Below are 22,080 nucleotides of genomic sequence, written 5' to 3'. Positions count from 1 at the left end.
GATTCATGTGCAACTCTAGATTCATTTAATGTTAGTCTCTGCCCTTCTAGTATACATGGGATTTCATGTCGAAAAGACCTCTTCCTCGAAAATCCCCATTTGGATTGATTTTTTTTTCAATTTTTTGTAAAAGTATATAAATATATTATAATAATTTGATGTATGTGAAGTAAAAATATGATCAGAAAATAAATTCATGAAAAACGTAAGAATTTTTTGATATAAAATCGGAGAAAAAAGGAAAAAAGAGAAAATTTGATAGTCAAACCAGAGTACTCGTTGGCAATTAAGTTGTTTTGGAGACATCTTGTCTCGATATGCAAATGCATTATATGCTATTATGGCTTTACTCTTTTTTTTTTTTTTTTTTTTTGGGTGAGGAGAAATGTCATCTAACTGTTGCAGGAAGCCAAGGACAATAAAAGCCCAATCATTGCCTAGATGAGTGAGTGTTTGTTTTTGCCGATATCGCCATATCATGTTTGGATCGGGTAAGGAAGCAACTGGATTTTGTTTTTGGGCTAGTCTGCGAATTGCCATATTTGATAATCCAATCCTAAAGAGTTCAGAAGCAACAAGAGACCCAAAAAAGAAGAATATGGATCCATTTTACCTTGAACGTTAGGAAAAGGTCAACCAAAATTTGCAGTGCAAAACATTACTAGTATTTGAACTGTACATGGGCTTGTCCAAATAAGTAATAAAATAATGCGAATTGGTTACTCAGGTGAATCAAAGAGAATAAAGAGTTCAAAAAATAAAAATAAAAATAGAAAGAACAAGGACAAAGCATTTTGACACGATAGTTCTTGTACAGTGGGAAAAGAAGTATAGCAAAATCTGAAAGAAATTTAAATAATAACAGTAATAATAAAAGAACTGGAAAAATACCCATGTATCAAATCCAATGTTGCCTTAATATTCAAAATTCGCAGTCAGTCTCCCTCATCAGGGTAGTCAACATTACCATCTTCTCCTTCTTCTTCTTCTTCACTGACATTCATACTAGGGATAAAATAGAATTCACCTTGTCTGAAGTTTCTGGCTGGAACCAAGCCTTCAATCGGATTGGGAAGCTGATTTTCATTGTTGGGCTTGGCCTGATGCTCTGAGGATGAGCTACAAGAATAAGAACCGCCATTAGCTAGTTGTGACTTGGAGTGGAGCTGATCCAGCTGATCAAAGTACTGACAAGTCTTGAATTTCTTGCGACATTGCTTCGCATTTTCTCGCGATTTCTTGAAGTATTTGTTGATGTTTTCCCACTTCTCTTTGCATCTCTTGGCACTCCTTTGAAATCCCATTGACGCCATTGAATTGCTTATCTGTTCCCAAAGAGGCCCTTTGATCCCCGGCCTTTGAAACTTTTGCTCTAAGCTGCTTCGAATTTGAATCAATGCCTCCACTTCAGCTTTAGGCCATCTCCTGCTGGTCATGTTTATACTCAAATCATCCCTGCAGACTTTGCTAGTACTGGGGCTGAGCTCGCCATTCATGGCTCCCGAAGAAATCATGGCCGGCTGGAAATCTGAGGGATGATTCCTAGGAGGAAGTTTAATACTTTGGCCAGTGATTTTCTCCAAGTATGAAACAATGGAGGCCTCTCTACTAGAAGCTAATGCCCGTTCACGGGCCCTGGTAGCCATGTCTTGCTCAAGTTTTTCTAATTCCTGTCGCCTCCAAGCGTCCTCTCTTTCCCTTCTTTCTTTATCTAATCTCTCAATTGCATTCATAAAATTACTGTGAAGAGCCTCCTGGTGGTCCATGAGCTGATGCACCAAGCCCTCAAAAAATATGGCCATCGAACTCAATTCATCTTTCAACTTCTTCCTTTTCATGTTCTTTGAAACCACGGCTACGGGCGCTTCATGACCACTAATTGACTCAGAACCGTCATGACAATGCCCAATGGCAGCCGCAGCAGCAGTGGCGCCAGCATTGGTGTTATGTTTGTCTAGAGTGATAGGTAAGCAGGTACTGGTTGTTGTAGCCAAGTTTCCAGCAGAGGCGCCACCAGTTTTATTAGCCTCACTAGCAACTGAGGCACTTCTGCAAATTGATTCAAGCTCACCAAAGAGTCTATTCTTACTGTTCTCTAAAGAACTATTCATTTGCTCAGTATCTTCGGAAGACTTGTAGTATTTGTTTTGGTGCATTTCCAGCCGCACTTCTTTGTCCTGTGAGTTATTATTCCCATCCGAGATATTGGTGCACAGAGGCTTCCTACAAAAATTTATTGAACATATACAACCCTCAAAAAACCCTTCAAACAAAAAGAAAGGGGAAAAAAAAAAGAAAGAAAGACTCCCTTGAATGCTACAAATAGTAGATAGTACTGGCTATTAATGAAGGTTCTTGAAACTTAAAATATGAACACTTGTAAATTTTGAACAAATCATACTAGACTTACTAGTACTATTATTTTACACGAGTACATGTGCACATAAACATGAAATGCAACAACCAATAGCATGTGATTTTGTGCAGTTTCCAAGTTACCAAAAAGGTTGTCTAATAGCAGTGGCAGAATCTTCTTGATTTTGCCAACAATAATGTGGGGATGCCATAGCCAAGGCAGCAGCAGCAGCACTATTCCGTCTGAACAAATCATCTTCTGATCCATCATCATCCAAACCTCCATTTTTACTACTAGTAATATTCTCATTGAGATCCGGCGGCTTGAAGTTCAGCGGGAAAAATGAAACTGAGGGCCTGATATTGTTGCCGGCAACCGCAGCCGTGGTGGCACTAGTACTAACAACATTTTCTTGACCTAAAACACACTGCTGCAGCTGGTCCTGCAGCCTCCTTTGCTGCTGCAAAAGAGCTTGAAAATGATGGTGATAGTGGAAAAAATCTGGGATTGTTTGAAAGTTTTGAGTTTCTTGAAAGATGTACGGTTGTTGGTGGTTGTATTGGTGACTTTGGTTCGCAGAAAACACTGGCTGCTGTTGATGGTTCTCTCCCATTTCATGCTCAAGACTGCAATTACTTTTACTACTATATAGGGGTATGCTTCTGGGGTCTCTGAATCATTGTTTAGAATCCAGAAATGATGATCTTTTTCTGTAAAGGGGAAAGAGTGAATATTGGAGTCACTGCGGTTCTGCTGTCTATGATTGAAGGAGATTTGTGTAGGTGTTCATGGGTTAACCAGAAACCCTAAGAAAGAAAAGTGGAGATTTATCAGCGGAAGAGTTAAAAACAGTGCGGGAAACTCTTGAAGGGGAGGGGGGAAGTTGTTGGAGAGATATGTGGGATAATGATAATCCACCTATTATGGCTATCTTTTCTTCTTTAAACAAAAAGACAAATGAAGCCCAAAAAAAAAAAAAAAGCATGAATGTGTTTCTTCAAAATTTAAAAAAAAAAAATTTTTGCCCAAAAAAAAAAAAGAAAAGAAAAAGTAAAACATGAATATGCCTATCATTTGTATATTTAGAGTTCGAAGTTGAGGAACATCAATCTCTTCTTCTTCTTTTTTTTGTTGGGGTTTTAATTCAAGGGAAATTCCAAAGAGGCAAAGTACCTAATTGGCTCTCAAACTCTTAAGTTTGTACACTTTTGGCCCGCTAACTATTATTTGCATATTTTTAGCCTTTCAATTTCTAAAAGTGTATTTTTCTGACCTTTCTATCCATTTGAACTGTTATAGCTGTCTACAATTAAGAATTTTCTATACATTAGATATTTTTACTAGAGTAATAAACTAAGAGATTTCTTCTCATATTTCTAAGGAATTGCTAGTTAATATTTAAACAAACATGTTTTAAGAACTAATAGTTACCACTTCCTACAAAGTTGTGTGCACAATAGAACATTTTGATCGTTAATTAAGGTTAGGCAAAATGAGTCCAAGTCCTAGTCTTTTTCTAGAGAATTACATGTTTCGTAAGGAGAAATAATTGTAAAATGCATAGTATTAGAATTTTTTTTTTCTAAATCTTTACACTAAAATGTTTTTCTAAATTTTTTCTTAATTTTCACCTTGCCATATAGTTTTTCTTTTTTCTTTTTTGGTGATATCCCTTGGCCTATGGAGTTGATTGATAAAGTTAGAAATGGTAGAAAGTCTGCAATGGCTATTGGACCCGATGTTGATAATTTTTTTTTATACACTGTCAATGTATAATTTTTTTATACTAAAAGCATTAGATCAATGTTATAATTCAAAATTATGTACACGTGACATACATCTGAAACTATTAATGTAAAAAAAATTACTACAGTATTAGTATATATAAATTTAATACAACATAGAAATTCAACTCCCCGATATCTCCTCCTATAAGGATTGTAAAAAGAGCAAATGTGAAACTAATTTCCAAACTAAAGGCGAAAGATTGAAGTTCCCTTATTTTTGGTTGGAGTTTCAACGTCTAGGTTGTGGTACATTTTCTTAATTAGCATATGAAGGTGACTTCTATACCTAGCCTAGAGGTGAACGAACAAGGCAGCTGCACGTAGGAAAGGCAAAAACGAAAGAACCAACCCGATTGCTGCAGGCTATGGACAAGTGAATTCGTATTGTATATTTGTATTCCAACCTATAAAGGAGAGGAAGCGACAAGCACGAAAAAAGAACCCAAAAAAACACAACACAGATTGCAGTGGAAGCAAATGAATGGTGGCATTAATTAAAGGATATAGGGTCTGAATCTGAATCTATCTGCTGCAGCTGCATCGTGAAGAAGACTGAGGGCTCAGCCTCAGAGCAGCAGAAGGCTACAAAGGACACGTGTGGAGAGACTGGAAAGGCTCAGAAAAGAAAGAAACGTTAAGCAGCGCAGAGTGAAAGAGAAAGATAGACAAGAGTGTGTGAAATTGCATTGACATTCTGATGATTTGGAAGGCATAGAATTGATGTGCACGTGAATATGCTACTGTGCAATTGTCCTTTGATGTCTCCTTGCATTAATTTCTGTGAGGTGTGCACTCCCAGAATGGACCATACACCTCTGTATCCCAAGTATCCAACGTCTATAATTTGGAGCTTCGCTCACCAATCGTCTCCAGCCTCTTGGAAATTTTTTAGCACAAAATGCTCTATTGCTACACCAGAATCAGCCTCTTAAAACCACTGAATTTAGCTCACTGGCCATCAATCAAGGTGTGTCTTAAGACTCCGCTTCAACTATAGGTGGGGATTTAAATTTTATTTACAGTAAAAAAATTTCAAGAATTGTGTCAAAACACTCTTTTGATCTAATAACTAATTCCTAACACTAACTTCTTTTGACTCCCTCTTCCCTGTAATTTATGATAGATAAATTATATAATAGTTGTCGTTTTCGAAAAAAAAAAAAAAAAAGAAATCAGCCTCTTAAGAAGCAGGTATTTTATATGTTATGTCGATGCTTATCAAATTAACAATGCACCCCGAGCTTACTGTTAAATGTCCTAACAGACTGCTACTAGGATTATAACAATAGTCTTCGATGTGTAAAGGAATGTGTGTGAAGAGATGTACTTAAAAGCATGGAGGGATTGAGTTGATCCTGCACATTTTAGCCTACTTAAGTTCCTGTTGGACCTCATTAACTCTACATGGGGGAAAAATAGAAATGTCATGGACAATCCATTTTGAGATTTATAAAATATAGTCCAATAATGATTAGGAGGAGCCTCTTAGAGTTTTTCTCGTACGGGTTCAAACCATATCTAATGCATTGCAAGGAAGCACAATTCAGTCTCCGTACAAGTCCAATTGAACTCCCCCTCAATTCAAGGAGTTTTCTGTATGTATGTAAAGTCAATTCTAGTCTCTAACAAGAGATGCATTATAAACCACCCTATTTCCCCCTTCTCAATAATGTTCTTCCCATTTGTTAAGGAAAGCAACAAAATGGTTGGATAACATGGCAAACATTGAAACCTTACTGTAGCATGATCCGGATTGACAAGTGAATTTTTTGAATAATTATATAAAATTTTACTGTAACTTACTGTATAAGTTTTTTAAAAAAATTTTGAAATGTGTTTTTTTAATATTTTAAAGTGTATAAGTTAAAAACTTTAAAAAATTTTTGGAGATTACCGTAACTAAAGTTTTTAAAAAACTTGTACCAGATAAACTTGACAAAAAATTTATCTGCCAAACAAGCACATTGTGTGCTTAAATGCTTATCAGACGACTGGAAAAAGGTTTTTAAACAGTCATTCCAACCAATGATTTTCTCATTGATTACTAACTCACACCAACCAGCCCCTATTCACATCACTTGAAAATATAAAAATGTGTAATGAATTTCCAATGGTCCTTGGTCTACAAAGTTTTTTTTTTTTTTAAACTCGGAACATACTCCGATCCGAACTGGCACATCAAATCAGAGGGAAGCCGATAGCTCCATACAGTTTAGGGTTGTAATCGAGTCGAGTCGAGCTCGAGTATCTCCATACTCGAGCTCAAGCTCGAGCGAGTAGTATTATTGGAGCTCGAGCGAGTAATATTATTGGAGCTCGAGCTCGAGCTCGAAGCTTGCTCGCAGTACTCGAGCTCGACTCGCATGGGCTCGAGTCCATTCGAGCCTTATCGAGTTCGCTGGAGCTCGTTCGAGCTCGAGTTATTAAATTTTATTTTCTTAATATTTTTTAAGCAAAAAGACATTATTGCCCTTTTAAAATTTTTATATGATTTGAAACATTTCGTAAATTCGATAATTCTTTTGGGTATAAGGGTAAATTTATAATAATAATATATTAAATAATTAAAATTAAAAATATTAAATAATTAAAATCAAAATGCTTGATAAGGCTCGTCGAGCCTTCGAGCATCGCTTCTGAATGCTCGAACTCGACTCGACTCGACAGCCTTATCGAGCTGCTCGAACTCGACTCGAACTCGGTTTAACCGAGTTCGAGTCAAGCTTTTGACCGAGCTGCTCGCGAGCAGTTCGGTTCGATTACATCCCTAATATAACTTTTCCGGAGCAGTTCGATTCGATTACATCCCTAATATAACTTTTTCGGATGAGTCAGGATGTGAGTCAAATCGAAGAAAAGCCAATAGCCTCATATAGCTTTTTCAAACGAGTCAAGATATACAGTGCAGCAGACACGAATCAAACCGCGATCAATAAAAAAAGCCAGTAATTCAAGGCTGATCCCTCAATTAATGCGCCATATGCCTTGGGGCTTGGTCTACAGAGTTTAATTGATGGCCAAGCATTATGTTGCAGCACTACTTGCGCTTCCATCTTTTCTTGACGATCACATCAGTAGGCGTTCTTGGGCATCAAGGCATGCTGACCAGGAAAACTTTTGGCTGTTTGACTAGCTGCCCACCATTTCTTTTTGACTCTGCAGAAGCCCAAGCATGATCCAAAGAAGGCTACGGCATGTATGATCATATATGCCTCCACTCGTCCACGTAATTAATTAACTAATTAATTTCAAGTCTATGATCCCAACCAATGAATAATGTCCTGCAAAAAATTTCTAGTTGCTGCACTACGAAATTGGCCGGAGAAGTTCTACTCAATTCGGGCCATTGATCTTAATTAAAATCTTGAGTCGGGAAGAAACATTTTTTTTCTTAATTTAACCTATGATTCTGTGTAACAATTGAGAGAAGCAAACTGAAAAAATGTGAAACACAAATGAAAAGTGGTAAAAATGAACAAAAAAAAGTCAACTAAATAATTGTCTCAATTAGGGGTGTAATCGAGCCGAGTCGAGCTCGATTATAGCACCAAAGCTCGAACTCGACTCGAGCTCGAGCGAGCCCAAAAAATCGATACTCGAGACTCAACTCGAAAAATTTCCTTTAGGCTCGAGGCTTGACTCGATACTCGAGACTCGAAAATTTTTTTCATTTTAGGTCTTTTTACAATTATGTTATTACTTTTTTGCTATTATAGGATTTTATTATAAAGAATGATATATTGTAAATTTCATATAACTTATACCCATAATGGTCATTTTATAATTATAATACATATATATTATTTAAATTATAAATATATTATTTAAATAACTCCGGCTCGTCGAGCTACTCGACTCGACTCGAGATGGGCTATTTCGACTCGAAACTCGACTCGATTTTCATTTGAGCTACTCGAAACTCGACTCGAACTCGGCCGAGTTTCGAGTAGCTCGCGAGCAGCTCGGTTCGCGTACATCCCTAGTCTCAATGGAAGGAAAGGTGCCAAAATTTCATGCAATGCAATTGGCTTACATGTCCCATCAGTCCAATTCACAACAAATCACAGCCACCACTTTAACTTCTTCTCCAATCCTTTTTTAATCTTTTCAGTTCAGTCGCTAGCTATGTGGTTAATCTTTGCAACAGAACTCTATCAATTGAATGAAGCAGTGAGCAAAGCTCAGTAGCATCCAAAGCTGCAGCCATCGGGAAAGAAATCAGCTCCATGGAAGCATTCAATTTTATGGCCATATTGGCTTCCTTTTCGGCTCTTTTAGCTTCCTTTTGTGCCCTAAAACTTGTCTTTTCTCTTTGGTGGAAGCCCAAAATTAAAGAGAAGCAGCTGAAGCAGCAGGGAATCGGAGGAACCTCTTACAATTTTCTTTATGGAGACAGGCCAGTCCGCAAGAAGCTGATGATAGAAGCATGGGCCATCCCCATGTCTTTAAACCACGAGATTGTCCCACGTGTCGACCCTTCCCTTCATCAAATTGTGCAAACATACGGTCTGATCAACTTTTTTCCACTCTTGGATTCTTCTTCCGTCTTGTTTTCCCTAATCATTAAGTACTTAAAGTTTCTCTAGCCCCTTAGGAGTAACTTTTCATGGATCTTCCCATTTCAACACCCAAGAATTTACTATAAGAGAGAACAAATCTAGAAGGTATTATATGATACACAACCTTATAGATAATGCGACACAAATCTGGATATATAAAACTAAGGATATTATTCTGTGTTTAAAAGGAATAAATGACAATTAATTTACATAGACAGTTATGAGGTGTGAAACTTTTTAGTTATTTGCATGCTAAATCTTGTGTGGACAAGAAGTTGAAATGCACTTTAGCATGTTATTACAAGCTCGACAATTACATCTGCCAAGAAAAATAAAAACTATGGCTCCATTGAATTGTGATTAATGGTGGCTTGGTTTGCTAAAATAGGAAAAGTGTGCTTGAGTTGGACTGGAACAAGGCCGAGACTGATAATGGGGAAGGCAGAGCTGATAAGGCTGATACTGAATGACAAGGATGGTCACTTCCAAAAGCCTCCACAGAACCCTCTTGTGGACCTTTTAACGCTGGGAGTCTCAACCTTGGAAGGAGAGAAATGGGCCAAGCGTAGAAGGTTAATTACTCCTGCATTCCACCATGAGAAGCTGCAGGTAATCCCTGCTTTCTACTAGATTACTGTAGAATTTTTCTGATTTTTTCTGTCCCACTGCAGTGTAAGTAATGCTTCGTGGAATGCTTCATATCTTATTCTGGTAGGCTTTTGGCTATTTAGTTGGTGGCTTATAGACCAATGGTCGGAAGAGCAGGGCAGACAATTCCTTTTTAGTACATTTGACCAAAAAGAAGGGGGGGAAAAAAGGAACCCTTCCAGGATTTATCAAAGACATTCAAAGATCTTTCGAGAAAAGAATGTGAAACAAAACTCAGCATTCTTTAATTAAATGCGTTGCAATAAAAAGAACATTTCTGAGGTCAACAAGTTATGATAAGGAAGAGCAAAAGTGCATTTTCTTGATTAAGTTGCATGCCTAAACTGTTAATATAAGTGAGCTTCATCCCTATGTACTTATGACTTAAAGAAAGCAGGGAATGGTGCCAGAGTTTTTAGCAAGTTGCTGCAATCTGATTGATCGATGGACGATGTTGCTCGCATCTGATGGACGGAGCGAAATTGATATCAGTCCTGAACTGCAGAGCCTTTCTGCAGATGTGATTTCTAGAGCAGCCTTTGGAAGCAGCTATATAGAAGGGAAGAAGATATTTGAACTTCAAAAAGAGCAAGCAGTGCTCGCACTTGAAGCATTTCAAGCTTTGTACCTCCCAGGACTCAGGTAGATTTCCATTTGTAAGCTCAAAAGAGACAACTAAAAATTATTAGTTCGTCTTCAATGTTATAGGTAAGAATTTTTAATTTAGTAACCGGACTAAACATTTTTAGCATTATACAGGTTTCTACCAACTAAGAAGAATAAACGGAGATATGAGGTGGATGCAGAGATAAAAGCAATGTTAAGAGATATAATTTGCAAGAAGCAAAAGGCAATGCAAAATGGAGAATCAGGTAATGGTGATCTACTTGGGTTGCTGTTGCAATGCAAAGAAGAAAAGGGAAATGAGATGACAATTGAAGTTGTAATAGAGGAGTGCAAGCTGTTCTACTTTGCTGGCCAAGAGACCACTGCTAACTGGCTTACATGGACCCTCATCGTGTTGTCCATGCATCCGGACTGGCAAGAGAAGGCCAGGCAAGAAGTTCTCCGTATTTGTGGAAAGACAGCCCCTGATGTGGAAATTTTGAACAGGCTCAAAATTGTAAGTATGAATTTGTTGTTAACCGATTTTTTTTTGCAATACCCATACATAATACTATCACGTAAGATTTGCTTATTGTGTTTATGAATCCATGACTAATGAGGGGGAAATTGTTTTTGTAGGTCACGATGGTGTTGTTTGAAGTCCTAAGATTATATCCACCAGTGACTGGCCTGTTTCGATATACCATCCAAAGAACTAAGGTAGGGGATATTTCCATCCCTGCAGGGGTTGAAGTTTATCTACCAATTATGCTGTTGCATCATGATTCTGAGTACTGGGGAGATGATGCAGAAGAGTTTAAACCAGAGAGGTTTGCTGAAGGAGTTTCAAAGGCATCAAAAGATCAATTGGCATTTTATCCTTTTGGCTGGGGACCAAGAATTTGCTTAGGCCAAAGCTTTGCAATCATAGAAGCAAAATTGGCTCTGGCCATGATTTTGCAGAACTTTTCATTCAAGCTATCACCTTCATATACTCATGCCCCCCATACCATAATGACTCTCCAGCCACAGCATGGGGCTCCAATTATATTCCAACAGATATAAAGATTTTATGTCCAGATAGGAATGAAGAAATTTCTCTTTTTTCTACAAGAATGTCACCAATTCCGTGAACTGTGTGGCACACGGATCTTCTGTAGACCTGGTATTTACTGATATTGCTAAGAATGCAAAAAAAAAAAAAAAAAAAAAAAGGTGGAAATTGGACAGTAATTTCTGTTTTACTTTGACCTTCAATGGAAAAGTCTTTTATCCTTGCACAATATACTTGTATCGTTTCTAGAATAGTTAACTTTAATAGATCTAACTAACTGTGCAAGTGTTTAATAGATTTGATGTAGATGCTTGGTTGATTTAAAATTTTGCCATAAACCATCACAGAGGCTGGAACATCAAAAACAAGCTTGGGGTTTAAGTCAAATATTTTAGACAAGTCGTCCAAAAAGCAAACTGGAATATGCCCAATCGGCCACCAAATTAAAGGTAACTGATGAGGCCTGTCAATTCCATCCCCAATAAGTTTCTTGGTTAGGTTGCTACTTTTGAAAACAACCCAAAGTAACTCTGCATTAATTGCAGCTCGTAGCCCATCTTCCATGACAATTGCAGCTGCACACCCGGCAACCAAGCTTATAGTCTTTCCATAAAAGGAAACCAAGCAGCATGGAAGGATCTATACCGAAGGCTTTAGCTTTCTGCTGGGCTCTTTTGTTGTCCATCTTTTTCATAATAGTAAAACTTTTGTGCAATCTCTGCTGGAAACCCAAAAGCCTAGAGAAACAATTAAAGCAGGAAGGGATTAGAGGAACCTCTTACAAGCTTCTCTATGAAGACAAGATGGTTATATATGAAGAAGTTGATAGTTCCACGGGTCAACCCCTTCCTTCATCAAATGGTCCAAATTCTTCAATCTTTTTTTTTTTGTACCATCTTTCTTTTGTCATCAACATGTTCAATTCTCAAGCCTCTCATTCTTGATGGATGCTTCCTTTCACGCACGCACGTAAGAACTTAGATTCACCTTACTGTATACTTACAAAACAGTTGGTAGTCGGGTTCGAGATTGACTCTGGATTTATCGGGCCAATGTGGTCGCTGGACAAAAAAAGTAAGCAGTCTTATTGAAAATTGGCATTAGTAGCTGTTGATTAAAGTGTCGTTTGTCCTTTACAGCAAAAAGGCATAGGAATTGTAGTTATCGTAAATAATTTTGGAAAGCTGGAATATTGGAAATCATGAGAATTGTGGCTTGTGAGCTATACTATACAAGTACATAGTGATGGTACTACTGATGGTGGCTTTGGCGTTTTGCTCAAATAGGGAAAATATGCATGTGTTGGATTGATAATAGGGAGGGCAGAATTGATCAGGCTGATACTCAGTGACAAGATGGTCACTTGCAAAAGCCACCACAGAACCCTCTTGTGGATATTTTGACGCTGGGAGTCTCAACCTTGGAAGGAGAGAAATGGACCACACGTAGAAGAGTAATCAATCCTGCATTCCATAATGAGAAAATTCAGGCAATGTCTGCTCTATAATTCTAGTACATTTTTGCCAACAAATATGGACAATCCCTTGATCCAAATTGTCTTTTGTTGAAATGAATTTGGTATGATCAAGAGCAAAAATGTTTCAATTGTCAAGTAAAAAATCTTTAAATTTCTTTCTATCTATGTGATATCACAGCGAAGATCTCGTTTTGGTTTGATACTTACCAATGGCTAGACATGCAAGTTCAAGTTATCTTACATGCAGTAAATATTTGGCTTATCTATTCTTGTCTTGCATACCTAATTTCTAGAAGAAACTACGTAAGCATAAATTTCTTGTGCTTCAAATCAATTTAAATGGGATCTTTCCCTTCTGGATATAGCTAAGGCTTTGGATGATCTCTTGAAAAAATATGTTACCTTTTAATGAAAAGATGCATTTCTGCGTCGGACTCAGAATGTCTTTAAATCAAAGGCACAAGAAGTCGAGCACGACCCAAAATAGAAAGAAGAATATAACTACAGAATCATCCTGAAAGCTAAAGTTACATTTATAAATTGATTGATCTAATGAACTTCAAAGCAATTGTGCTAATGACTTTGAAGAAAACTGGGAATGGTACCGGAAATTTTTTGCAAGTTGATGGGTGGAAGAAGTCAGTTCCTTCAGATGGATCGAGTGAAATTGATATTAATCCAGAAGTACAGAGTCATTTTGCAGATGTGATTGCTAGGACAGCATTTGGAAGGAGCTATAGAGAAGGAAAGAAGATAATCGAACTTCGGGGTTCAGAAAGAACAAGCTGTACTGATTAATGAAGCATTTCAGGCATTTTACCTCCCAGGTTTCAGGTAGAATTCGATTCACAAACAAGAGATGAACATTCAATTTGCAAACTTAATTTTCTTTTATTGAGTGGGGAATTTTTAAAAGATTGAAGCCAAGCAGATGGATACATTTTTAGAAAAAATACAGAGTTGCTATTCAGCAAAACTATTTTACTTGGCAAATTAATTTCAACCAGCTCCAAATCTGACTGAATGGATAAACAGATTCTTCGTATAGATTTCTTCCAAGAAGAATAGAAGGAGATACGAATTGGATGCCCAGATCAAAGCAATGTTAAGAGATGTAACTTGTAAGAAACAGAAGGCAACGCAAAAGGGAGAATCAAGAAATGGTGATCTACTAGGTCTGCTGTTGCAATGCAAAGAACAACAGGGTAGTGATGGCAATAGAAGATGCAATAGAGGAGTGCAAGCTGTTCTACTATGTTGGCCAAGAAACCACAGCTAACTGGCTTACAGGCAGGCACGAGAAGGCCAGACAAGAGATAGCGCAGATTCTTGGAAAAGCAGAACCTGATGTTGAAATCTTAAACCGGCTGAAAATTGTGAGTACGGATTTGTCAAATAATTGAACCTTCTTATTATCATTGCCAGTTTGGTTGCCACGTACTGGCAAATGTTCTCTTATGCCATATAATTTTCTTGTCATCTCTTATCTTGCAATCAAGTGGGGAAGAACTGTTCGATGCATGTATGTGGCGGATAAAGAATTCAAATGGACGCAAACTGACTCAAAATCAGACGAAAAGAGAAAGAGTTGTTTCATTTATGAAGCTTGCAATTAGAATTGAGTAAATGGTGTTTTACTCTATATTGGTACTGAGTTCCACGCCCTGGCATGAGGGATCCTTTCTCAACCTGGGAGCGTAATGTGCTATTTGTCTATTACTAAAAATTGCTAAACCAAATTGAGTCTAGAGTGCTATTCTTTTCAACCAGATTACACTAGCATCAAACCATGGGGGAAAAACAGAAATGTCATGGACAATCCATTTTGAGATTTATAAAATGTAGTCCAATAATGATTAGGAGGAGCCTCTTAGAGTTTTTCTCGTACATTAGATCAGGGTTCAAACCATATCTAATGCATTGCAAGGAAGCACAATTCAGTCTCCGTACAAGTCCAATTGAACTCCCCCTCAATTCAAGGAGTTTTCTGTATGTATGTAAAGTCAATTCTAGTCTCTAACAAGAGATGCATTATAAACCACCCTATTTCCCCCTTCTGAATAATTTTCTTCCCATTTGTTAAGGAAAGCAACAAAATGGTTGGATAACATGGCAAACATTGAAACCTTGCTGTAGCATGACCCGGATTGACAAGTGAATTTTTTGAATATTTATATACTTCCTTCGTCCCACTTTGAAAGTCTTGTTTTCCTTTTTCATCAGTCTCAAATTGTAGTCCACTTTTCCATTAAGAAATGTAGTAATATTTTAAATTATCTAAAATACCTTTATTAAATATCTTGTTATTAATACATTGTTATTAACTACTAACCCACTACATTGAATACATTGAGTTTTTCCAATACTAATCCATTAGCTGTAACTGATATTAATTGGCACTCTTCGTGATTAGCATAAGGGTATTTTAGGAAATTATTAATCTAAATTTATGTTTCCAACCAAATTAATTACACTTCTTAATCTGTCTGAAAAAAAAATCAAAACTAACAAAACGGGACGGAGGGAATAAAATTTTATTGTAACTTACTGTATAAGTTTTTTAAAAAATTTTTAAAGTGTGTTTTTTTAATATTTTAAAGTGTATAAGTTAAAAACTTTAAAAAGTTTTTGGAGATTACTGTAACTAAGGGCTTGTTTGGAACCTGAGTTTTTTGGGAGTTTGTCTAAAACTTTACTATAGTACACTGTAGAAGTTTTTGAAAAAATTTGTGTAAAATTTTTTGTAAGGTGAAAAATTTTTTTGTAGAAGTTTTTAAGAGGAAAAGCTTTTTTTATTATTTTTCTTTTTCTTTTTCTTTCTTTTCTTTTTCTTTTCTTTCTTCTCTTCTTCTTCTTCTCCCTTCCCTTCCCCCTTCCCCGTTACCAGCCCCCCTCCCCGCAGCAACGCAGCACCGCCTACCCCTCCCCCTCCCTCTGCCGTCACCCTCCCTCTCCTCCTCCCCCTCCCTCTGCCGTCACCCTTCCTCTCCCCTTCCCTCTCCCTCCCATTCCCCTTCCCCTTCTTTCCCCTGCCACTCCTCTTCTCCCTCCCCCGCCACCCCCCTCTGCTCTCCATCCCTTTTCCTCCACTCTCCTTGCCACCCGCCACCCATATTCCTCCCCTCTCCCCCGCCACCCGCCACCCCTTTTCCTCTCCCGTTTCCTCCGCCCGTCACCTCTTCTCCTCCCCTCTCCGCCGCCCCTCTTCTCCCTCTGCCCCGCCAACCCCCTCTGCCCGCCACCTCCTTTTTCTCCTCTCCTCATCTATCCCCGTCACCCTCAGCAGCCCCGTCGCCCTCGAGCGAACAGATCGCAGCTCCCCTCCCCTCCACTTTTGCGATCTGGTCATGGGACCAGATCTGGTCGCTGGAGGGGGAGGGTTGCGGGGGACACAAAAAAAAAAAAGAGGAAAGCAGTCAAATTGGGTAAAGGAGGAGGATGGCAGGGAGAGGGAGAAAGGCAAAAAAAAAAAAAAAAAAGAAAATGGCGCCGGAGGTGGTGGTGGTCGGCGACGGAGGTAGTGGACTGGGTTGGGATGGTAGAGGAAGAAGAAAGCCAAAGGAAAGGGAATTTTTTTTATGTGTGTTTTGTGTATTGGGTTGGGATGGTGGAGGAATTTGTGTGTGTTTTGTGTATTTTGAAGTGTATAGGTAAAAAATTTTGAGAAGTTTTTTGGGTTCCTGTAGCAAAAGTTGTTAAAAAACTTGTAGGTAAAAAACTTGCCCAAAAAACTAGCTTCCAAACAGGGCCCTAGTTTTTTGAGAGTTTGTCTAAAACTTTACTGTAGTGCACTGTAGAAGTTTTTGAAAAAATTTTGTAAAAGTTTTTTGTAAGGAGAAAAATTTTGTAGAAGTTTTTGTAGGGTTAAAAACTTTTTTTTCTTTTCTTTTTTTTTTCTTTCTTTTTCTCTTTCTCTTTCTCTTTCTCTTTCTTTCTTTCCTTTCTCTTTTCTTTCTTCTTCTTCTTCTTCTTCTTCCCCTTCCCCGTTACCTCTGCCTCCAGCAGTGCCACCTCCCGCCACCCCCTGCTTTGCTTCTCCCCCTCTGTCCCGCCACCCCCTCTGCCCGCCTTCCCCCTCCCCCCGCCATCCCCTCACCCCGCTTCCCCCTGCTTTCCGCCATCCCCTCTTCCCCCGCCACCCCCTCCCCCCGCCTTCCCCCTGCTTTGCTTCTCCCCCTCTGCTCGCCTTCCCCCTCCCCCCACCACCCCCTCACCTCTGCCCTCCCCTCTGCCCCCCGCCTTCCCCCTGCTTTGCTTCTCCCCCTCTGCTCGCCTTCCCCCTCCCCCCGCCACCCCCCTCACCTCGCTTCTCTCTGCCCTCCCCTCTGCCCTTCCTCCGCCACCCTCTCCCCCCGCAATTTCAAAACAGGCCCACCTTTCCCCTCTACCCCGCCACCCCCTCGCCACCTTCCCCCTCCCCCGTCACCCCCTTGGACCCTTCCCCCTCCCCTATTCCCCTTCCCGTTTACCACCCCCGAATCTCGCCACCCGTCAATTTTTTTTTTTTGGCAAATCCCCCATTTCCCTCTGTCCTCCCCTTTCCTCGCCACCCTCCCTCGGTGCGATCTGGTCTCGCGACCAGATCGCCCAGAGAGGAAGAGGAAGGGTGGTGGGGGAGGAGGGGGGAGACGCAAAGAGAAAAAAAAAACTTGCGGGGGAAGAGGGAAAAAGGAAAAAAAAAATCGGCACCGGAAAAGGTGATCGGGGCCGGAACCGGCGGCGGAGGTGGTGGCCGGTGACAGAGCAGTTGACGGAGGTAGTGGTGGGGGAGAAAGAAGAAGAAAATGGGAAGGGAGTTTTTTTTTTGTATTTTGGATATTTTAAGTGTGTAGGTTAAAAAATTTTGATATGTTTTTTGGGGTTTCTGTAGCACAAGTTGTTAAAAAACTAGTATAATAAAAACTTGGTAAAAACTTGGACTTCCAAACAAGCCCTAAATTTTTTAAAAACTTGTCGCAGATAAACTTGACAAAAAATTTATTTGCCAAACAAGCACAGTGTGCGCTTAAATGCTTATCAGACGACTGGAAAAAGGTTTTTAAACAGTCATTCCAACCAATGATTTTCTCATTGATTACTAACTCACACCAACCAGCCCCTATTCACATCACTTGAAAATATAAAAATGTGTAATGAATTTCCAATGGTCCTTGGTCTACAAAGTTTTTTTTTTTTTTTTTTTTAACTCGGAACATACCCCATCCAAATCGGCACATCAAATTAGAGGAAAGCCGATAGCTCCATACAGCTTTTCCGGATGAGTCAGGATGTGAGCCAAATCGGAGAAAAATCGATAGCCCCATACAACTTTTTCAAACGAGTCAAAATATGCAGCGCAGCAGGTACGAATCAAACCCCTATCAATAAAAAAGTCAGTAATTCAAGGCTGACCCTCAATCAACGCGCCATATGCCCTGGGCCTTGGTCTACAGAGTTTAATTGATGGCCAAGCATTATGTTGCAGCACTACTTGCGCTTCCATCTTTTCTTGACGATCACATCAGTAGGCGTTCTTGGGCATCAAGGCATGCTGACCAGGAAAACTTTTGGCTGTTTGACTAGCTACCCACCATTTCTTTTTGACTCTGCAGAAGCCCAAGCATGATCCAAAGAAGGCTACGGCATGTATGATCATATATGCCTCCACTCGTCCACGTAATTAATTAACTAATTAATTTCAAGTCTATGATCCCAACCAATGAATAATGTCCTGCAAAAAATTTCTAGTTGCTGCACTACGAAATTGGCCGGAGAAGTTCTACTCAATTCGGGCCATTGATCTTAATTAAAATCTTGAGTCGGGAAGAAACATTTTTTTTCCTTAATTTAACCTATGATTCTGTGTAATAATTGAGAGAAGCAAACTAAAAAAAATGTGAAACACAAATGAAAAGTGGTAAAAATGAACAAAAAAGAGTCAACTAAATAATTGTCTCAATGGAAGGAAAGGTGCCAAAATTTCATGCAATGCAATTGGCTTACATGTCCCATCAGTCCAATTCACAACAAATCACAGCCACCACTTTAACTTCTTCTCCAATCCTTTTTAATCTTTTCAGTTCAGTCGCTAGCTATGTGCAACAGAACTCCATAAATTGAATGAAGCAGTGAGCAAAGCTCAGTAGCATCCAAAGCTGCAGCCATCGGGAAATAAATCAGCTCCTTGGAAGCATTCAATTTTATGGCCATATTGGCTTCCTTTTCGGCTCTTTTAGCTTCCTTTTGTGCCCTAAAACTTGTCTTTTCTCTTTGGTGGAAGCCCAAAATTAAAGAGAAGCAGCTGAAGCAGCAGGGAATCGGAGGAACCTCTTACAATTTTCTTTTTGGAGACAAGCCAGTTAGCAAGAAGCTGATGATAGAAGCATGGGCCATCCCCATGTCTTTAAACCACGAGATTGTCCCACGTGTCGACCCTTCCCTTCATCAAATTGTGCAAACATACGGTCTGATCAACTTTTTTCCACTCTTGGATTCTTCTTCCGTCTTGTTTTCCCTAATCATTAAGTACTTAAAGTTTCTCTAGCCCCTTAGGAGTAACTTTTCATGGATCTTCCCATTTCAACACCCAAGAATTTACTATAAGAGAGAACAAATCTAGAAGGTATTATATGATACACAACCTTATAGATAATGCGACACAAATCTGGATATATAAAACTAAGGATATTATTCTGTGTTTAAAAGGAATAAATGACAATTAATTTACATAGACAGTTATGAGGTGTGAAACTTTTTAGTTATTTGCATGCTAAATCTTGTGTGGACAAGAAGTTGAAATGCACTTTAGCATGTTATTACAAGCTCGACAATTACATCTGCCAAGAAAAATAAAAACTATGGCTCCATTGAATTGTGATTAATGGTGGCTTGGTTTGCTAAAATAGGAAAAGTGTGCTTGAGTTGGACTGGAACAAGGCCGAGACTGATAATGGGGAAGGCAGAGCTGATAAGGCTGATACTGAACGACAAGGATGGTCACTTCCAAAAGCCTCCACAGAACCCTCTTGTGGACCTTTTAACGCTGGGAGTCTCAACCTTGGAAGGAGAGAAATGGGCCAAGCGTAGAAGGTTAATTACTCCTGCATTCCACCATGAGAAGCTGCAGGTAATCCCTGCTTTCTACTAGATTACTGTAGAATTTTTCTGATTTTTTCTGTCCCACTGCAGTGTAAGTAATGCTTCGTGGAATGCTTCATATCTTATTCTGGTAGGCTTTTGGCTATTTAGTTGGTGTCTTATAGACCAATGGTCGGAAGAGCAGGGCAGACAATTCCTTTTTAGTACATTTGACCAAAAAGAAGGGGGGGAAAAAAAGAACCCTTCCAGGATTTATCAAAGACATTCAAAGATCTTTCGAGAAAAGAATGTGAAACAAAACTCAGCATTCTTTAATTAAATGCGTTGCAATAAAAAGAACATTTCTGAGGTCAACAAGTTATGATAAGGAAGAGCAAAAGTGCATTTTCTTGATTAAGTTGCATGCCTAAACTGTTAATATAAGTGAGCTTCATCCCTATGTACTTATGACTTAAAGAAAGCAGGGAATGGTGCCAGAGTTTTTAGCAAGTTGCTGCAATCTGATTGATCGATGGACGATGTTGCTCGCATCTGATGGACGGAGCGAAATTGATATCAGTCCTGAACTGCAGAGCCTTTCTGCAGATGTGATTTCTAGAGCAGCCTTTGGAAGCAGCTATATAGAAGGGAAGAAGATATTTGAACTTCAAAAAGAGCAAGCAGTGCTCGCACTTGAAGCATTTCAAGCTTTGTACCTCCCAGGACTCAGGTAGATTTCCATTTGTAAGCTCAAAAGAGACAACTAAAAATTATTAGTTCGTCTTCAATGTTATAGGTAAGAATTTTTAATTTAGTAACCGGACTAAACATTTTTAGCATTATACAGGTTTCTACCAACTAAGAAGAATAAACGGAGATATGAGGTGGATGCAGAGATAAAAGCAATGTTAAGAGATATAATTTGCAAGAAGCAAAAGGCAATGCAAAATGGAGAATCAGGTAATGGTGATCTACTTGGGTTGCTGTTGCAATGCAAAGAAGAAAAGGGAAATGAGATGACAATTGAAGATGTAATAGAGGAGTGCAAGCTGTTCTACTTTGCTGGCCAAGAGACCACTGCTAACTGGCTTACATGGACCCTCATCGTGTTGTCCATGCATCCGGACTGGCAAGAGAAGGCCAGGCAAGAAGTTCTCCGTATTTGTGGAAAGACAGCCCCTGATGTGGAAATTTTGAACAGGCTCAAAATTGTAAGTATGAATTTGTTGTTAACCGATTTTTTTTGCAATACCCATACATAATACTATCACGTAAGATTTGCTTATTGTGTTTATGAATCCATGACTAATGAGGGGGAAATTGTTTTTGTAGGTCACGATGGTGTTGTTTGAAGTCCTAAGATTATATCCACCAGTGACTGGCCTGTTTCGATATACCATCCAAAGAACTAAGGTAGGGGATATTTCCATCCCTGCAGGGGTTGAAGTTTATCTACCAATTATGCTGTTGCATCATGATTCTGAGTACTGGGGAGATGATGCAGAAGAGTTTAAACCAGAGAGGTTTGCTGAAGGAGTTTCAAAGGCATCAAAGGATCAATTGGCATTTTATCCCTTTGGCTGGGGACCAAGAATTTGCTTAGGCCAAAGCTTTGCAATCATAGAAGCAAAATTGGCTCTGGCCATGATTTTGCAGAACTTTTCATTCAAGCTATCACCTTCATATACTCATGCCCCCCATACCATAATAACTCTCCAGCCACAGCATGGGGCTCCAATTATATTCCAACAGATATAAAGATTTTATGTCCAGATAGGAATGAAGAAATTTCTCTTTTTTCTACAAGAATGTCACCAATTCCATGAACTGTGTGGCACACGGATCTTCTGTAGACCTGGTATTTACTGATATTGCTAAGAATGCAAAAAAAAAAAAAAAAGGTGGAAATTGGACAGTAATTGCTGTTTTACTTTGACCTTCAATGGAAAAGTCTTTTGTATCCTTGCACAATTACTTGTATCGTTTGTAGAATAGTTAACGTTAATAGATCTAACTAACTGTGCAAGTGTTTAATAGATTTGAAGTAGATGCTTGGTTGATTTAAAATTTTGCCATAAACCATCACAGAGGCTGGAACATCGAAAACAAGCTTGGGGTTTAAGTCAAATATTTTAGACAAGTCGTCCAAAAAGCAAACTGGAATATGCCCAATCGGCCACCAAATTAAAGGTAACTGATGAGGCCTGTCAATTCCATCCCCAATAAGTTTCTTGGTTAGGTTGCTACTTTTGAAAACAACCCAAAGTAACTCTGCATTAATTGCAGCTCGTAGCCCATCTTCCATGACAATTGCAGCTGCACACCCGGCAACCAAGCTTATAGTCTTTCCATAAAAGGAAACCAAGCAGCATGGAAGGATCTATACCGAAGGCTTTAGCTTTCTGCTGGGCTCTTTTGTTGTCCATCTTTTTCATAATAGTAAAACTTTTGTGCAATCTCTGCTGGAAACCCAAAAGCCTAGAGAAACAATTAAAGCAGGAAGGGATTAGAGGAACCTCTTACAAGCTTCTCTATGA

The 22,080-nt window shown here is 39.0% G+C and overlaps 3 protein-coding genes across 3 annotated transcripts; 2 read left to right on the top strand and 1 right to left on the bottom strand.

The window, feature by feature from the left end:
* Nucleotides 1-694: 694 nt before the first annotated feature.
* On the bottom strand, nucleotides 695-3,240 carry LOC113706437 (uncharacterized). The gene is made up of 2 exons (XM_027228341.2): nucleotides 2,500-3,240; nucleotides 695-2,223 (listed from the first exon to the last, which is right to left on the bottom strand). Exons 1-2 carry the CDS (start codon nucleotides 2,967-2,969, stop codon nucleotides 936-938), a joined length of 1,758 nt encoding a protein of 585 aa, XP_027084142.2. The 5' UTR covers nucleotides 2,970-3,240; the 3' UTR covers nucleotides 695-935.
* Nucleotides 3,241-8,257: 5,017 nt separating this feature from the next.
* LOC113707400 (cytochrome P450 CYP72A616-like) lies at nucleotides 8,258-11,239 on the top strand. Its single transcript, XM_027229708.2, has 5 exons — nucleotides 8,258-8,649; nucleotides 9,091-9,311; nucleotides 9,748-9,992; nucleotides 10,110-10,473; nucleotides 10,596-11,239. Exons 1-5 carry the CDS (start codon nucleotides 8,370-8,372, stop codon nucleotides 11,019-11,021), a joined length of 1,536 nt encoding a protein of 511 aa, XP_027085509.2. The 5' UTR covers nucleotides 8,258-8,369; the 3' UTR covers nucleotides 11,022-11,239.
* A 7,250-nt stretch (nucleotides 11,240-18,489) lies between these two features.
* Nucleotides 18,490-21,514, top strand: LOC113705236 (cytochrome P450 CYP72A616-like). Its single transcript, XM_027227019.2, has 5 exons — nucleotides 18,490-18,930; nucleotides 19,372-19,592; nucleotides 20,029-20,273; nucleotides 20,391-20,754; nucleotides 20,876-21,514. The coding sequence occupies exons 1-5, from the start codon at nucleotides 18,669-18,671 to the stop codon at nucleotides 21,299-21,301; spliced, it is 1,518 nt and encodes a 505-aa protein (XP_027082820.2). The 5' UTR covers nucleotides 18,490-18,668; the 3' UTR covers nucleotides 21,302-21,514.
* The last annotated feature ends 566 nt before the right edge of the window (nucleotides 21,515-22,080 follow it).

The sequence above is a fragment of the Coffea arabica genome, chromosome 8c (genome assembly GCF_036785885.1).
Source record: "Coffea arabica cultivar ET-39 chromosome 8c, Coffea Arabica ET-39 HiFi, whole genome shotgun sequence".
In the NCBI taxonomy this organism is placed as follows: domain Eukaryota; kingdom Viridiplantae; phylum Streptophyta; class Magnoliopsida; order Gentianales; family Rubiaceae; genus Coffea; species Coffea arabica.
Note: the sequence above shows the minus strand (reverse complement) of the source record. Positions and strands in the feature narration are given on the sequence as shown.

What these genes read in the sequence shown, in the direction of transcription:
- LOC113707400 (XM_027229708.2), top strand. Translation starts at nt 8,370, where the DNA reads ATGGAAGCATTCAATTTTATGGCCATATTGGCTTCCTTTTCGGCTCTT. An exon ending in TCAAATTGTGCAAACATACG is followed by an intron (nt 8,650 to 9,090) that starts GTCTGATCAACT and finishes TTGCTAAAATAG; the next exon opens with GAAAAGTGTGCTTGAGTTGG. An exon ending in TTGTACCTCCCAGGACTCAG is followed by an intron (nt 9,993 to 10,109) that starts GTAGATTTCCAT and finishes AGCATTATACAG; the next exon opens with GTTTCTACCAACTAAGAAGA.
- LOC113706437 (XM_027228341.2), bottom strand. Translation starts at nt 2,969, where the DNA reads ATGGGAGAGAACCATCAACAGCAGCCAGTGTTTTCTGCGAACCAAAGT. An exon ending in GCTATTAGACAACCTTTTTG is followed by an intron (nt 2,224 to 2,499) that starts GTAACTTGGAAA and finishes AAATTTTTGTAG; the next exon opens with GAAGCCTCTGTGCACCAATA.
- LOC113705236 (XM_027227019.2), top strand. Translation starts at nt 18,669, where the DNA reads ATGGCCATATTGGCTTCCTTTTCGGCTCTTTTAGCTTCCTTTTGTGCC. An exon ending in TCCACCATGAGAAGCTGCAG is followed by an intron (nt 19,593 to 20,028) that starts GTAATCCCTGCT and finishes TAAAGAAAGCAG; the next exon opens with GGAATGGTGCCAGAGTTTTT. An exon ending in TTGTACCTCCCAGGACTCAG is followed by an intron (nt 20,274 to 20,390) that starts GTAGATTTCCAT and finishes AGCATTATACAG; the next exon opens with GTTTCTACCAACTAAGAAGA.